This window comes from Hemitrygon akajei, chromosome 18 (assembly GCF_048418815.1).
Source record: "Hemitrygon akajei chromosome 18, sHemAka1.3, whole genome shotgun sequence".
Lineage (NCBI taxonomy): Eukaryota > Metazoa > Chordata > Chondrichthyes > Myliobatiformes > Dasyatidae > Hemitrygon > Hemitrygon akajei.
In genome coordinates this window covers 36,514,572-36,531,502 of record NC_133141.1, presented here as the reverse complement: position 1 = coordinate 36,531,502, position 16,931 = coordinate 36,514,572, and the positions used below count along the sequence as shown (strand labels likewise).

Genomic DNA, 16,931 nt, shown 5'->3' with positions numbered 1-16,931 from the left:
ATGTTCTATGTACAGGGATAAGAGCCAGAAGGGAGGTTAGTAAGGAGGGATGACCGGACAAAGGAAACATGAAGGGAGAGATCCCTGCAGAAAGCGGAGAGAGGATGAAGGTAAAGATATGTTTGGTGGTAGGATCAAAAGGCGATGCCTCAAAAAGGTGGCATCCATCATTAGGGATCCCCACAACCAGGACGTGCTCTCTTATTATTACTACCATTGGAGAGGAGATACAGGATCCTGAAGACAAACACTCAATGTTTTAGGAACAGCTTCTTCCCCCTCTGCCATCAGATTTCTGAACGGCCCATGAACCCATGAACATTACTTCACTATTTTAGTTTTTATCAGTGATAATAAATCTGATTCTGATTCGGATTCAGTACTGGACCCATTAGAGAAAAGAATCAGCAACCACATTCCTGCTCGGAAGCCGTTTAACCTGTGGACTCGTTCTCTGATCTGAAAGCCCCAGATGCTGGTGAAGGTCTTTCACGGGAGAAGGTTAACGCAACAGGGACTGGGCTGAAACCGCTGCCGTCCCGTTACGTACTACTCGGCTCTGTGAAAGGATCTACTGACCTGTGCACAGCTCTCCTGCAGACTGCGCTGGCTCAGCTGCGACTGGAGACGGTCACATTCCTCCTTGTACTGCCCCTCCCTCCACTGGCAATTACGCAGCTTCCTCTGCAGCTCGTCCAGCTCGTCCTGCAGAAGCTGAACCTGCTGCTCATCCAGCTGTCGGCCTGGGTCCCGCAAGCTCTGCTGACGCCGTGGGCTCTCCAGTACTGCAGTGCAAAGGCAGACCTTTAGTGTCCAAAACAACCCAGTTCCTAAACACCACACACAGCTGGTGAAGCTAGTTACAAATGGAATCTACACTCAGTGGCCATATTACTGGGTACACCTGCACACCAGCTCGTTAATGCAAATACAGTAGCTAATTAACCAATCATATGGCAGCACCTCAATGCAAAAAAGCACGCAGGCATGGTCAAGAGGTTCAGTTGTTCAGACCAGACATCAGCATGGGGAAGAAATGTGATCTAAGTGACTTTGACCGTGGAATGATTGTTGGTGCCAGATGGGGGTGGTTTGAGTATCTCAGAAACTGCTGATCTCCTGGGATTTTCATGCACAACAATCTCTAGAGTTTACAGAGAATGGTGTGAAAAACAATAACATATCTGGTGAATGGGCCAAAATGCCTTGTTAATGAGAGAGGTTAGAGGATAATGGCCAGTCTGGTTCAAGCTGACAGGAAGGCGACAGTAACTCAAATAATCACGTGTTACAACAGTGGGGTACAGAAGAGTATCTCTGAACACACAATATATTGAACCTTGAAGTGGAAGGGCTACAGCAGCAGAAGACTACAAACGTACACTCAGTGGCCACTTTATTAGGCACAGGAGGTAACTCATAAAGTGGCCACTTAGTGTTAAGGAGTTGTTGGTGCATAAAGAGCCACGAGAGGAGGTGATGGAGGCAGGAATGGTAACAACAATTAAACATCTTGACAAGTACCGTTCGGCACAGTAACATAGCGATTAGCGCAAGCGATCCGGGTTCAATTCCCGGTGCAGTCCATAAGGAGTTTGTACGTGACGGTGTGGGTTTCCTCCACGTGCTTCGGTTTCCTCCCAAATTCCAAAGATGTACGGTTAAGGTTAGTAAGTTGTGCGCATGCTATGTTGGCGCCAGAAGCACGGCAGTTGAACACACTATAGAGCCTTGTACCAGTCACCATACTACAGAAAGGAAGTCATAGGGCAGCAATAGAAAGACTGCAGAAAAGATTCATCAGGATGTTTCCTTGAATATGGGCTGTAGTTATGAGGAGAGATTGAACAAACTTGCTGTATTCTTAAAAGAGCATAGGAGGCAGAGGTAGGACAAATAGACAGAATCTGTTTCCCAGGACCTGGGACTCTAGATATAGAGGAGACAAGTTTAAGGTCAGAGGGGAGAAGAGTGAGATGAAGAACTGCTGCATGCTTGTTCTTGCAGAAACATGGCTCTAGGACAACATTCCGCGCACCATCCATCCTCAGGCCAGGCCACTCAGGGATTTGCGCTAATATTACTTTGTGACTGTATGTGCTGGAACATAACTATATGGGGAGTATCGGAGTGAGCCAGATACTATTAAAAAACACGAACGGAGCTCAACCACTGCATGGCAGCGGTTAGTTCTACTCATGCAAATTGTTCACATCGCAGGCAACTAATATGCTCCCCACCCCAATCCTGGAAAATGAACAATATGGAGCAAACACAGATCTCTTCTGGGGAAGGTATGCCCTGTACTAAAAGGATGGGTTACAGCTGAACCCAAGAGGGACCAATATACTTGCAGGCAAATTTGTTAGAGCTGTTGGGGAGGGTTTAAAGTAATTTGGTAGCGGGATGGGAACCACAGTGATTGGGCTGAGGAAGGGGCAGTTGATATACAAATAGACGCTATGTGTAGTGAGACTGTGAGGAAGGACAGGCGGATGATAGGGCAAAATTGCCGTCAGTGGGATGAGTTGAAGTGTAACATGAGGACAAAATTGGAAAGGGTGATGAATATAGGACTGAAGGTGTTATATTTGAATGTACACAGTGTACAGAATAAGGTTGATGATCTTGTAGCACAGTTAGAGATCAGCAGGAATAATATTGTGGGCATCAGTGAGTCGTGGCTGAAAGAACATCGTAGTTGGGAGCTTAACATCTAAGGATAAACATTATATCGAAAGGACAGAGGGGTTGGTGTGGTTCTGTTGATAAAAAAATGAAATCAAATCCTTAGAAAGAGGTGACATAGGATCAGAAGACGAAGAAACCTTTGGGTAGAGTTGAGAAACTGAAAGGGTAAGAAGACGACGATGGGTGTTATATACAGGCCTCTGAACAGTCGCCAGGATGTGGGACATAAATTACAATGGGAGATAGAAGAGGCATGCAATATGGTAATATTGTAATAGTCATGGGGGATTTCAGTTTACAGGTACATGGAGAAAATCAGGTTGGTGCTGGATCCCAAGAGAGGAAATTTGTACAATGCTTATAAGATGGCTTTTTAGAGCAACTTGTGGTTGTGCCCACCAGGAGAAAGGCAATTCTAGATTGGGTGTTGTGTAATGAATTAGATTTGATTAGAGAACTTAAGGTAAAGGAAGCCTTAGGAGACAGTGATCATAATATGATAGAATTCACCCTGCAATTTGAGAGGGAGAAACTAAAGTCAGATGTATTAGTATCACAGTAGAGTAAAGGGAATTACAGAGGCACGAGAGAGAAGCTGGCCAAAACTGACTTGAAGGGAACACTATCAGGGATGATGGCAGAACAGCGATGGCTGGAGTTTCAGGGGGCAATTTGGAAGATGTAGGGTAGACACTGTACATCCCAAAGATGAAAAAGTATTTTAAAAGGAGGACAGGGCAACCATGGCTGACAAGGGAAGTCAAAGAGAGTGAAAAAGCAAAAATCAACAGAAGGCAACTAAAAACCACATGGAGAGAAAAGATGAAATATGAAGGTATGCTAACTAATAATATAAAAGAGGATACCAAAAGCTTCTTCAGATATATCAAGAATTAAAAAAGGAGAGAGTGGATATTGGACTGTTGGAAAATGACGCTGGAGAGGTAGTAATGAGGGACAAAGAAATAGCAAATGAATATAATGAGTATTTTGCATCTATCTTCACTGTGGAAGACACAAACAGCCAATGATTTGGATGATGGAACTGACAGCTTTGTGGCCAACTTTGCAGATGATACAAAGTTAGGTGGAGGGGCAGGTAGTGTTTGCAAAGCTGCAAGTCTGCAGAAGGACTTAGACTGACTGGGAGAATGGGCAAAGCGGCAGATGGAATACAGTATAAGTTTATGATCCTGTACTTTGGTGGAAGGAATAAAGGCTTAGATTATTTTCTAAACAGGGAGAAAGTTCAAATATCAGAGATGCAAAGGGACTTGGGAGCCCTTGTGCAGGATTCCCTAAAGGTTAATTTGCAGGTTGAGTCGGTGGTGAGGAAGGCAAATGCAATGTTGGCATTCATTTCAAAAGGTCTAGAATACAAGAGCAAGGATGTGATGCTGAGGCTTTATAAGGTATTGGTCAGACCACACTTGGGGTTTTGGGCTCCTTATCTAAAAGAGGATATGCTGGCATTGGAGAGGATCAAGAGGAGGCTTGTGAAAATTAGTTCAGGAATGAAAGGGTTAACGTATGAGGAGTGGGTTAACGTATGAGGAATATTTGATGGCTCTGGGCCTGTACTCACTGGAGTTTAGAGGAATGAGGGGAGATCTCTTCGAAAGCTATCAAATACTGAAAGGCCTAGACAGAGTGGACGTGGAAAGGCCTAGACTCACCTATGGTGGGTGAGTCTAGGACCAGGGAGCACAGATTCAGAATAGAAGGATGCCCATTTAGAACAGAGGTGAGGAAGAATTTCTTTAGCTAAAGGCTGGTGAATCTGTGGAATTTATTGCCATGATGGTTGTAGAGGCCAAATCGCTGAGTATATTTAAAGCAGACTTTGATAGGTTCTTGATTAGTCAGGGTGTCAAAGGTTACGGGGAGAATGCAGGAGAAAAGAGTTGAGAGCGATGATAAATCAGCCATGATGAAATGGCCGAGCAGATTCATTGGGTTGAATGGCCTAATTCTGCTCCTCTGTCTTATCACTTATCCCTGACGTTTGTTCCAAGTGATGGTCTGGTAATGAATTAAATGGAAAATATTGCACAGAAAGTGTTGAAGCAGTCCATACATACTCTGCTCTAGCCTTCTCCCATCCTTCCCCATCTAATTGCATTATGTTTTACTCATATATTGTTCAGCTTTCCCCTTATTCACACCATGCACTGCCTGTGGAGGTGAGTTCTGAATTCCCCAATGGATTTTTGAATGACTCCTCTTACAAGTAGAAACTTAAAATTCACAGTTATTAAGCCAACTCTCAGTCTACGCATTCTCTAAACAAAGAGCAAGTTCCAAGTGGGTACTGACTCCCTTAGAACCCCAGCTGTCAGTCAGTGCTCATCACCCCTCACAACTGCTGACTGTTCTTCCCGATAGACCTTGGAGCTGGATCCCTGTGTCTCCATAAATGGACAGACGATGGCGCTCACCATGAGGGCCACCAGGCAGTGGGCTCAGCTGTATAATCTGCTCGTCCTTCTCCTGGAGCTGGTCGCTGAGGATCTGGACGGAACTGTCCCTCAGTCTCAGAGCCTGTTCCAGCCTCCGAATTGTCGAGACGTGATCTTCCACCAGGACTGACTGTGGGGGGAGAAAACCATCAGGAAAATGATGCTGCATCTTGGTTGCATAACACCCTTGTTTATTTACAATATTGTCCAAATTTCAAAGTTCAAAAAAATTTATTATAAACACAAGAAAATCTGCAGATGCTGGAAATCCAAACAACGCACAGAAAATGCTGGAGGAGCTCAGTAGGTCAGGCAGCATCTATGGAAAAGTGTAAACAGTCGACGTTTTGGGCTGGGACCTTTCATCAGGACTCTAAATTTATGATCAAAGTATGTATATATCATCATATATACCGACCCCGAGATTTATATTCTTGTGGGCATTCACAGTAAACCAAAGAACTACAACAGAATCAATGAAAAACTCCAAGCAAAGATGGACAAGCAAAATACAAAACTGCAAATACAAAAAAAATCAAACAATAATTTCATTATGTGCCATGTCGTATGATGTGGGTGATTATGGTCTTCCATCTGTATGATAGATTGCTCTTGGTGAAAGTTTTGACATAAGTGGTTTTCTATTGCCTTCTTTTGGGCAGCGTCTTTACAAGATGGGGGACCCCAGTCGTTATCAACACTCTTCAGACATTGTCTACCTGGTGTCAGTGATGTGCACCAGTTGCTTAGACAACCTTCCACCACCTTCTCCCATGGCTTCACGTGACCTTGATCTGGGAGCCAAGCAGGAGCTACACCTTGCCCAAGGGCGATCTGTGGGCTAGTGGAGGGAAGGAGCGCCTTACACCTCCTTTGTTAGAGATGTATCTCCACCCCACCACCATCAAATGATAATAATAATAATGATAGTAAAATAATCACTTGAGCAGCGCCCATTGGAGAGACCAGAAGCCCAAGAGAACGTAATTCACTCAGGTTCACTGATTGCGTAGAAAAGGCAGCGACCCACGGCAGTTTGGAGCTTTGAGCAGCAGCAAATTGGAGATCAGAAACCTGAGAAGATGTAACTCACTCAGGTTCGCCGATTGAGTAGAAAAAGCAGTGACTTGCGGCAGTTTGGAGCTTTGAGCAGCTGGCCAATCGGAGATGGGAAGCCTGAGGAAACATAGCTCACCCGGGTTCGCCAATCGAGTAGTAAAGGCAGCTTGGAGCTTTCAGCAGCAGCCAATCAGCTTTCAGGATTGATTGGCAAGAACAGATTAAAATAAGGCAGGAGCAAACAGAGCGGCCAGAGTTAGAGTGAGGAGTTTTTAGGCTTGAGCTCTTTGAGGCTTCAGCAAGGAGAGGCTTCAGTGAGGGAAGGCAAAAAAGCAGTAGGTAGAGTTTTTCCCCTCCCACAGTTTATTGTTTTTCCTTCTTTATAGTTGCTCAGTTAGAACAGTGAGAATGTCGGGCAAGATGGTGGAATACTCTTTTTGCGGGATGTGGGAAAGCAGGGAGGCCTCCAATGCCCCTGACGATCAGCTACAGCTCCTAACACTAAGGAGTTGGAGCTGGAACTGGATGAACTCCGGATCATTCAGGAGGCTGAGCAGGTGATAGACAGAACATACAGAGAGGTGCAGGACACAAGAGACTGGGTGACAGTCAGGCAGGAGAACGGGGTTGAAGCCCCAGTGCAGAGTACCCCTGTGGTCACCCCCATCAACAACAGGTATACTACTTTGGATACTGTTAGGGGGAGGGGGGGTTTGGCCTAACAGAGGAAAGCCTCTAGCACCGAGTCTGACTCTGCGACTCAGAAGGAAAGGGGGGAGAAGAGGCAAGTTGTGGTGGTAAGGGACAGGGAAAGGAGGTTTTGTGGATGAGCACAAGACTCCCAGATAATATGTTGCCTCTGGGTGCCAGGGTCCGGGACATCTCAGATCAAGTCTTCAGCATTCTCAAGTGGGGGGGGGGGGGTGGGGATGAACAGCCAGAGGTTGTGGTCCACGTTGGTACCAATGACATGGGTCAGAAAGGTGATGAGGTCTTCCAAAGTGAGTTCAGGGCGTTAGGTGCTAAGTTAAAGTTCAGGACCACAAGGGTTGTGATCCCAGGATTGCTACCCGTGCCACGTGCTAGTGAGGCCAGAACTAGGAAGATTACACAGTTTAACACATGGCTGAGGAGTTCGTGTTGGAGGGAGGGCACAAGATTTTTGGATCATTGGGCTCTCCTCCAGGGAAGGTGGGACCTGCACAGAAGAGACAGCTTGCACCTGAACTGGAGGGTGTCAAATATCCTAGCAGGAAAGTTTGCTAATGCTGCACGGTGGGCTTTAAACTAGAGCTGCAGGGGACTGGGGACCACAGCAGCAGAACAGACAGTGGAGAGGTTGTGGAGACAGATGTTGTTAAGACCTTGGACAAAAACAGGAATCAAATGGTATAGTGTGGTGGGACTAATGCCCTGAGTTGCATATATTTCAATGCAAGGAGTACTGTAGGAAAGGCAGATGAGCTCAGGGCATGGGTCAACACATGGAATTATGATATTGTAACTACTAGTGAGACTTAGTTGCAAGAGGGGCAGGACTGGCAGCTCAATATTCCGGGTTTCAGTTGTTTTGGATGCAACAGAGAGAGAGGGATTAAAGGAAGAAGGGCAGTGATACTAGTCAGGGAAAATGTCACAGCAGTCCTCAGTCAGGACAGACTGGAGATCCCATCCAGTGAGGCATTATGGGTGGAACTGAAAAATAAGAAAGGTATGACCACATTAATGGGGCTGTATTACAGACCACCCAACAGTCCCAGGGATTTAGAGGAACAAATTTGCAGAGAGATCACAAACCGTTGCATGAAACATACAGTTGTTATAGCAGGTAATTTTAACTTTCCAAATATTGACTAGTAATCCCATACTTAAAAGGACTAGATGAAACAGAGTTTGTCAAATGTGATCAGGAAAATTTCCTTCATCAGTATGTAGAAGTCCCAATGAGAGAAAGTGCGATACTGGATCTACTATCAGGGAATGAGACGGGGCAGGTGACAGAAGCTTGTGTAGGGGAACACTCTGCATCCAGTGACCACAATGCCATTAGTTTCAAAGTAAATATGCAAAAAGAAAGGTCTGGTCAGTGGGTTGAGAATCTAAATCGGAGAAAGGTCAATTTTGATAATATCAGAAAGGATCTGGCAAAAGTGCACTTGGTAAGTGGGAGGCCTTCAAAAGTGAAATTTTGAGAGTACAAAACTTGCATGTGCCTGTCAGAATAAAAAGGTAAAGATAACAGCTGTAGGGAACTTTGTTTTACAAGAGATATTGAGGCCCTGGTTAAGAAAAAAAGAGGTGCATAGCAGGTATAGGCAGCTAAGAACAAATCAGGTGCTTGAGCTGTCTAAGAAATGCAAGAGAACACTTTAGAAAGAAATCTGGAGGGCTAAAAGGTGGAAAGAGGTTGCCGAGCAGTCAAGGTGAAGGAGAATCCTAAGAGATTCTACAGATACTGTATGTTGAGAGCAAAAGATTGCAAGGACAAAATTGGTCCTCTGGAAGACCAGAATGGTAATCCATACGCAGAGCCAAGAAAGATGGGGGAAGATCTTGTACTTTTTTTTTACATCAGTATTTACTCAAGAGATGGACTCAGAGTCTATAGAAGTGAGGCAAAGTGACAGCAACTTCATGGACCCTGTACAGATTAGAGCAGATAATCCCCAGGGCCTAACAAGGTGTTCCCTTGGACCTTGCAAAATGCAAATGCAAAAATTGCTGGGCCCTTAGCAGAGATATTTAGATCATCATTAGTGACAGGTGAGGTACCAGACAATTGGAGGATAGCCAATGTTGTTCAAGGAAGGCTCTAAAAATAAGCCAGGGAATTGTTGGCCACTGAGCCTGACATCAGTAGTGGGGAAAGTTATTGGAAGGTATGAGTTTGAAGGTATATGAGTACTTGGATAGACATGGACTGATTAAAGATAGCGTGGCTTTGTACGTGGTAGGTCATGTCTAACCAATCCTGTAGAGTTTTTTGAGGAAGTTATTAAGAAAGTTGATGAAGGTAAGACAGTGGATGTCTACATGGATTTAGAAAGGCATTTGACAAGGTTTCGCTTGGGAGGTTGGTCAAGAAGGTTCAGTCACTCGGCAGTCAAGATGAAATAGTAAATTTGATTAAACATTGGCTTTGTGGGAGAAGCCAGAGCGAGGTAGTAGATGGTTGCCTCTCTGACTGGAGGCCTGTGACTAGTGGAGTGCCACAGGGATCGGTGCTGGGTCCATTGTTGTTTGTCATCTCTATCAACGATCTAGATGATAATGTGGTTAACTGGCTCAGTAAATTTATAGTTGACATCAAGTTTGGGGCGTAGTGGACAGCGAGGAAGGCTATCACGGCTTGCAGCGGGATCTGGACCAGCTGGAAAAATGGCAGATGGAATTTAGTGCAGACAAGTGTGAGGTGCTGCACTTCGGTGGGACCAACCACTCTGGGTACACTGTGGTTTGAGTATCTCAGAAACTGCTGATCTCCTGGAATTTCCACACACATCAACCCCTAGAGTTTACAGAGAATGGTTAAGAAAAACAAAAATAAAAATCCAGTGAACAACAGTTCTCTGGGCGAAAATGCCTTGATAATGAGAGAGGTCAGAGGAGAATGACCAGACCGGTTCAAGCTGACAGGAAGGCGACAGTAATCACACGTTACAACAGTGGTGTGCAGAAGAACATCTCTGAATGCTCAACATGTTGAACTTTGAAGTGGAAGGGCTGCAGCAGTAGCAGACCACAAACATACACTCAGTGGCCACTTTACTAGGTATAGGAAGTACCTCAAAAAATGGCCACTGGGTGTAAATTAAATGGGACATCATGGTTGGCAAGGACCAGTTGGCCAAAGGACCTGTCTCAATGCAGTACAATTCTATCACTATAAGATGTTTTACAACTGACTGGTAGAATTCCACAAAAGTTGCTCTGGAAATGTCTTTAAATAGTGTAGGCAAACCAAAGCCAGCACCTACTCTCAGACCAACAACCACAACACTGAAGCTCTGATCACCCTCAATCTGTTCCAACAGACAGGCCGCATTGCCTGCACACTAGACACTAGATCTCTGAAGAAAGCACTCTACTCCAAGTTCCATTTTGGCAAGAAAGAAAAAGTTCAGAGGGTTTGAGAAAGTCCTCAGAAAGGACATAACATCCTTCCTGACTCATTAAAATACCAGCAAAGGGCAGCCCAAGAAGCACCTGAGAACATAGAGGTGGTATGGTAGCACACCAGTTAGTGTAATGCTTTTACAGTGCTATTGACCCAGGTTGAATTCCCGCCGCTGTCTGTCAGGCTCTAGTTTCCTCCCACTTTCCAAAAACATACAGGTTAGTAGGTTAATTGGTCACAAGGGTGAAATTGGGTGGCACAAGTTAAATGGACACGAAGGGCCTGTTACTGTGCTCTAAACAAATACAAAAATAGAACATAGAACAGAGCAGAGGAACAGGTCCCTCCCCTCCACGATGTTCTGTCAAATGAATGAAAGCAATAATTAAATGCTTATTTAAACTAATCCCTTCTGCCTCATTCTCACTTTCTGTAATGCCTCTGTCGTATCTGCCTCCACCACTACCCCAGCAAAGAAGACACTGAATATTTTAATACTCTAGCAGGTGTGCATAAATGACCCCCACGCCCATCCTGTGAGTTCTACCTGGCCCGCGGTGGACTCATCCACTATTTGAGAAGCCACAGAGGCAAAGGAGAAACACATACCTTCTGCGTACTCACTAAGCTGTCAGGGGAAGTCAAACTGTGTCACACACAAAAAAAATACAGTCAGCATTTCACACAGTATAGACTAGTGTCAAAAAACTATGTCTTCTTCTCTAAGGAAAAGCTTCATATTAAAGTAAACTTTGTCTCTTAGCAGAGGATATGTTGGAGACTGGAACCTTTTTAAACATCCCTTAGGATTTCAAGAATAACTTCCACTGTACCCTTAAACTGTGTCATCTCAAAAGAAATCAACAATCAGAGTGTTGTACAGACCCCTTAACACAGTCAGTTGAAAAGGTCTAAATGGAAATTACAGGCCGGTAAGCAGAGAAACTGACTTCGGCTTGACAGCAGATGCATTATTTTCACATCCTCTGTTGCCTCAGGGTCAGCTAGATTCAGCACAATAGCTCTGACAGGCTCATGGGCTGAACCGTTGAAGCAGGTTAATTTAAAATCCCAGCGTGCCCTGTGATCACAGGAAGCATGTGTTATACTTTGAAACTATTGCTCAGAAACACCCTCTGGGCATCGAATACTAAAAATAGACCCAGAGAAAAGAGAAAACAGTTTTTCACATGCACTGGTGTCAGGGATTGGAATCAACAATATAACACCCCCCCTCAGTCTACTCACTTTCAAGGACTCATGCTCTCAGTATTATTTATTACTTATTTATGATTTTTATTATCGTTGTTGCACTTGCACCATTTGTCTTCTTTTACACATTAGTTGTTTTCCATCTTTGTGTATGGTTTTTCGTTGATTCTATTGTATTTCTTTTTTCTATTGTGTACGTCAGCAACAAAATGAAGCTATGGTGACATTTATTTACTTTGATAATAAATTTACACCCCTCCCATCACTGTACTGCATTATAAACACATGATAACACTATGTACATTAAACCACTTTTTATAATGCTGGTGACATTGTAAATGCACGCTGGTATTAATGTATTTATGCACATTTTATTCCATGTCTGTACTCCTAACTTTATTTTTATGTAATCCTTCATTCTGTGTAATTGTTGAAGGCTGTTGTTTTTGGGTGCGTGCAGCGCCAACACACCACGTCAATTTCCTATTAAATGTGCCGAATAAAGATGAAAGTACATATATGTCACCATATACAACCCAGAAATTCATTTTCTTGCAGGCATTCACAGTAGAACAAAGAAACACAATAGAATTAATGAAAAACCATACACAACCAACCAATGTGCGCAAGATAAACTGCGCAAGTACAAAAATAAATAATATTTGTATTATCACAAAAAATTATCAAAGCTACATAATAAAAGGCCAACAAATTCAAGACGATAAAGGCAGGAAATGCCGAGAGAAACCAGAAGAAATCCACCACATTACAGGATCCTGCAGCAGTTTAACTCAGTCTGACGATTTAACACAGGCACAATCGAGTGGCAAACATCATTCACCAGAATCTTGCTTTAAAATACAAACTCATAAAAGGAACCACACTTTACTGTAAATACAAGCCTGATCCAGTTTTAGAGTCAGAGTCCCACAAATATATAACGACCGATTTGTTATTACTCCATAATAACCATCCAGATATAATAATGCAGGATAAACAAGCAAGAACAGCTTATTTAACCGATATAGCCATTCCAAACACACACAAGATACAGAAATCAATAAGTGAAAAACACCAGAAATATGCTGAATTTTAAAGGAGGAAATTGAAAGACTTTGGAATATGAACAGAGTATACATTGCTCCAATACTAATATCTACAACTGGTATCATCCCAATGTCACTACACAATAGCATTAAACAATTAGGCCTACACAGTAATATTTATGCAAATCTTCAGAGAGCCACAATACTAAACACTACTAGAATAGTCCGAAAGTTCTTATCAATTAACAAATGAATGTGCTTGGCTATGCCCGTACCTCCGGTTTTACCAGCTTGAGCTGAGAAAAAAATAACAGTAATAATAATAATAATATTGAAAACATGAGTTGTAGTTGATCCTTGATAAACTATGAATACCGCAAATAAATTAAAAATAGAGGAAAGAGTGCCAGCTGCTCAAGATCTTTATCTCAACGTGTTAACCATCTCCTTCGTGGGATATGGTGGCATTGAGATGACATTAGATTAGCAGGCAATGCAATTCAAAATTTACATGTAATCTGAATTATTCAAATAACTTCTGAAATAACAACTTGGCAATGATAGTTACGTTTTATTATTAAAATAATAATAATAATGAAATTACCAGGCTCCTGAGAAAACTCAACCCACATCACTAATATCATTCTGGAAAGAAAATCTGCTGTTCTTACCAAGTCTGGCTGTATACAGAACTTTAAAATGGTCATCTGGCTCTATAGGTCCAGAACAACGAGGACTGGGCAATAAATTAGACCTTGCTAGCAATACCTATGTATTGTGACTGAAATAATTCAAAGTATTGAGTACAGGAGTTAGGATGTTATGTTGAAGTTATACAAGACATTGGTGAGGCCTAATTTGGAATACCATTTGCAGTTCTGGTCACCTATCTACAGGAAAGATATCACCAAGATCGAAAGTGTGTAGAGAAAATTTTCAAGGATGTTGCCAGGACTCGAGGACTTGAGTTACAGAGGAAGGTTGAATAGGTTGGGACTGTATTCCCTGGAGAATAGGGAAATTTGATAGAAGTACACAAAATTATAGATAGGGTAAATACAAGTAGGCTTTTCCACTGAAGTTGGGTGAGACTAGAAGTAGAGGTTAGAGGTTAAGGGTGAAAGGTGAAATATTTAAGGGGAACCTGAGGGTGAACTTCTTCACTCAGAGGATGGTGTGAGTGTGGAACGAGCTGCCAGCTTAAGTGGTGCATGTGGGTCCGATTTCAACATTGAAGAGAAGTTTGGATAGGTACATGGATGAGAGAGGTATGGAAGGCTATGTTCTGGGTGCAGGTAGATGGGACTAGGCAGAAGATCAGGTCAGCACAGAGTAGATAGGCCACAGAGCCTAGTTCTGTGCTGTAGTGACTATATAAAAAAAGAGGGACACTGACTAGAGACAAACGAAGTCAAGAGTAGACCACATGACCATTCAGATTGTTGAGCCATTCAATAAGATTGTGGCTGATCTGATTTTATTCTGCATTTCCATCCACCCACAGTGTTTTTCATTCTCTTGCTTATAAAATCACAGAGTCATACAGCACAGAAACATACTCTTCAGCCCAGCTGGTCCATGACAAACAACATTCCCATCTAAGCTAATCCCACTTGCCTACGTCCCTCTGGACTTTTCCTATCCACGTACCTGACCCGTGACCCGGTGCCTTTTGAATGTTAATGTACCTGCCTCAGTCACTTTATTTGAGCAGCTTATTCCATATACTGATCACCTTCTGGGTGAAAAGTTTGCCCCTCAGGTTCCTATTAAATCATTCCCTTCACACCTTAAATCTAAGCCCTTTATTTCTCATTCCCACCTCTGGGGGAAAAAGGCAGTGTGACTTCACTTTATTTATGCCCCTCGTGATTTTATACACCTCTGTAAGATAACACATATTATAAGTCTATCTCGTCTGCCTTAAAAGTATTCAAAGACTCTACGTCCGACAACTGTCTTTTGAGGAGAGGAATTCCCAAAGTCTCACACCCTCCAAGGTATTGTGTCATCATCGTCTTAAATGGACCAGGATTTATTTATAAACAGTTCCTGGTTCTAGATTCTTCTACAAAGAAAACATGTTCTTTTACACTGGCCTGTTAAGACTGCTTAGCATCAGGCACGTTTCAGCAACGACCCTTCACATTCATCTAATGCCCCTCCCCATTCCGCTAGGATGCGCAAAGCAAATGGCAGGCACTGTAGGTGCATTGATATACAGAGAGGCATTGGCGTGCAAGTCCATGAATGTGGCCACACAGGTGGGCACGGTAGTAAAGAAGGCTTTCAATGCGCTTGCCTTCATAAAATGAGGCATTTAGTACAAGGCTTGGGACACAGCAGTTAGTGTAATAATGTACAGCACCAGCAATCAGGTTTTAATTCCGGCCACTGTCTGAAAGGAGTTTGTACAGTCTCCCCGTATCTGGGTGCTCGGTTTCCTCCACACTCTGAAAACGTATGGGTTAGGTTGTGTTGCTGCCAGAAGCATTGCAATACTTGTGGACTGCCCCCAGCACATTGTGTCAGTCGTTGAAAAAAAACCCAATACATTTCACTCTGTTTTGATGTACATGCGACGAAGAGCTAATAAAAAAATTCATGTTGCAGTCACTGTATAAAAAACATCGATTAGACCACTGGAGTATTGTGTATAGTTCTGGTCATCGCACTATAGAAAGAATGTGTTAGCAGTAAAGAGAATGCAGAAGAGTTTCACCAGAAAGCTGTCTGGAATGGAGGGATGTAGTTACAAGGCAAAATTGGATTGGCTGGGTTTATTCTCAATCAGATGCAGGAGGCTATGGAGTGACCATGTCGGCGTTTATAAATTTATAAGGGGCCTAGATTGGTGGAATCTTTGTTCAGGGCAAGGAAGTCTAGAACTAGAAGGCACAGGGTTAAAGTGAGAGGGTAGAAGTTTAAAGAAGATCTGTAGAGTAGGTTTTTCCACACAGAGGAAGGTGAATAGTTGGGAAGAGCTACGGAAGGAAGCAGTGGAGGCAGATTCAACTACAACAGTTCAAAGGTATTTGACAGGTACTTGGATAGAAGAGGCCTATGTGGGTAAATGTGATTAACATAGATAGACATCATGTCAGCAAGATAATATTTCTGCACTGTTCTGTAATTCAAATCTTCTGATGATACAAAACCAGCCTGTCAGACAACCCAGCCATTCTAGGTACGAGTCTAGTGCAGCTCCTCCGGATTACTTCCAAGACATTCATAGCATTCCTTAAACGAGATGATGACAGTACTCCAGATGTGGTTTCATCAATGTGTTCGATAACGGAAGCGGAACCTCTTAGCCTTTGCATTCATTTCCTTCAGCAATAAATGACGTTCTGTTGAGTACTTATTTTATTTATTTAGAGGTACAGCACAGTAACAGGCCGTTCAGAACCAATGCGCCCACACCGTCCAGTTACACCAATGGGACCAATTAACCTACTAACACCTGCATCTTTGGAACACAGTCCGAGGCTGTGCTGGAGGCAGCCCGCAATATAGCATGCCCACAGCTTACTAACCCTAACCCGTACATCTTTGGCATGTGGGAGGAAACCAGAGCACCCAGAGGAAACCCACACGGTCACAGAGAGAACTTACAAACTCCTGACAGACAGTTGCAGAATTTAATCTGGGTCACTAGTGTTCTCAATATTTACTGCTTATTTATTTATTATATTATTTCTTTCTTTTTGTATTTGCACAGTTTGTTGTCTTTTGCACACTGGTTAAACACCCAAGTTGGTGTGATCTTCCATTGATTCTGTTATGGTTATTACTCTATGGATTTATTGAGTATGCCCGAACGAAAATGAATCTCAGAGTTGTATATGGTGATATATTTTGATAATAAATTTACTTTGAACTTTGGATTTTGGTGCTAATTATTTATTGCTTTTTTAGAACCATACTCTTGGTTACCCAGATTGCTCAGTATCTTGGAGCTCTTCAGTCTCTCAATCTTTTATATATTCTTTTTCTCAATTTTGTGTGCCAAAATGAACAATTTTGCTTTTTGCACATTTCGTTTACACTTGTCAGAGCTTTATCAAGTCATTTAACCTATCATTATCCCTCTGTAGCCTCCCATTTCTTCACGATTTATTTTCCTAGCTAGCTTTGTACCATCAGCAAATTCAACAACTTTTGGCACCTTCATCTGAGTTATTGATATTAATAATAAAAATTGCTGCTAGCCTGCAGGTCACCTTTGGGAAAGGTGTAACACTGGCTTAGGTCCCCCCCACCCCGATCAGGATCATGTGAAGCCATGGGACCAGGTGGTGATGGTCAAATGAGCAGCTGACGCATATCACAAGTACTGGTTATGCA

The 16,931-nt window shown here is 43.0% G+C and overlaps 1 protein-coding gene across 3 annotated transcripts in view; it reads right to left on the bottom strand.

Moving 5' to 3' along the window:
• LOC140741323 (TANK-binding kinase 1-binding protein 1-like) overlaps positions 1–16,931 on the bottom strand; it is a 178,504-nt gene that overhangs the window by 117,489 nt on the left and 44,084 nt on the right. For all 3 annotated transcript variants that reach the window (XM_073071407.1, XM_073071406.1, XM_073071405.1), the window contains 2 exons: positions 5,130–5,280; positions 580–785 (listed from right to left, as the gene is read on the bottom strand). In XM_073071407.1, the coding sequence (XP_072927508.1) occupies positions 580–785; positions 5,130–5,280 (357 nt within the window). The remainder of the gene's footprint in view (positions 1–579; positions 786–5,129; positions 5,281–16,931) is intronic.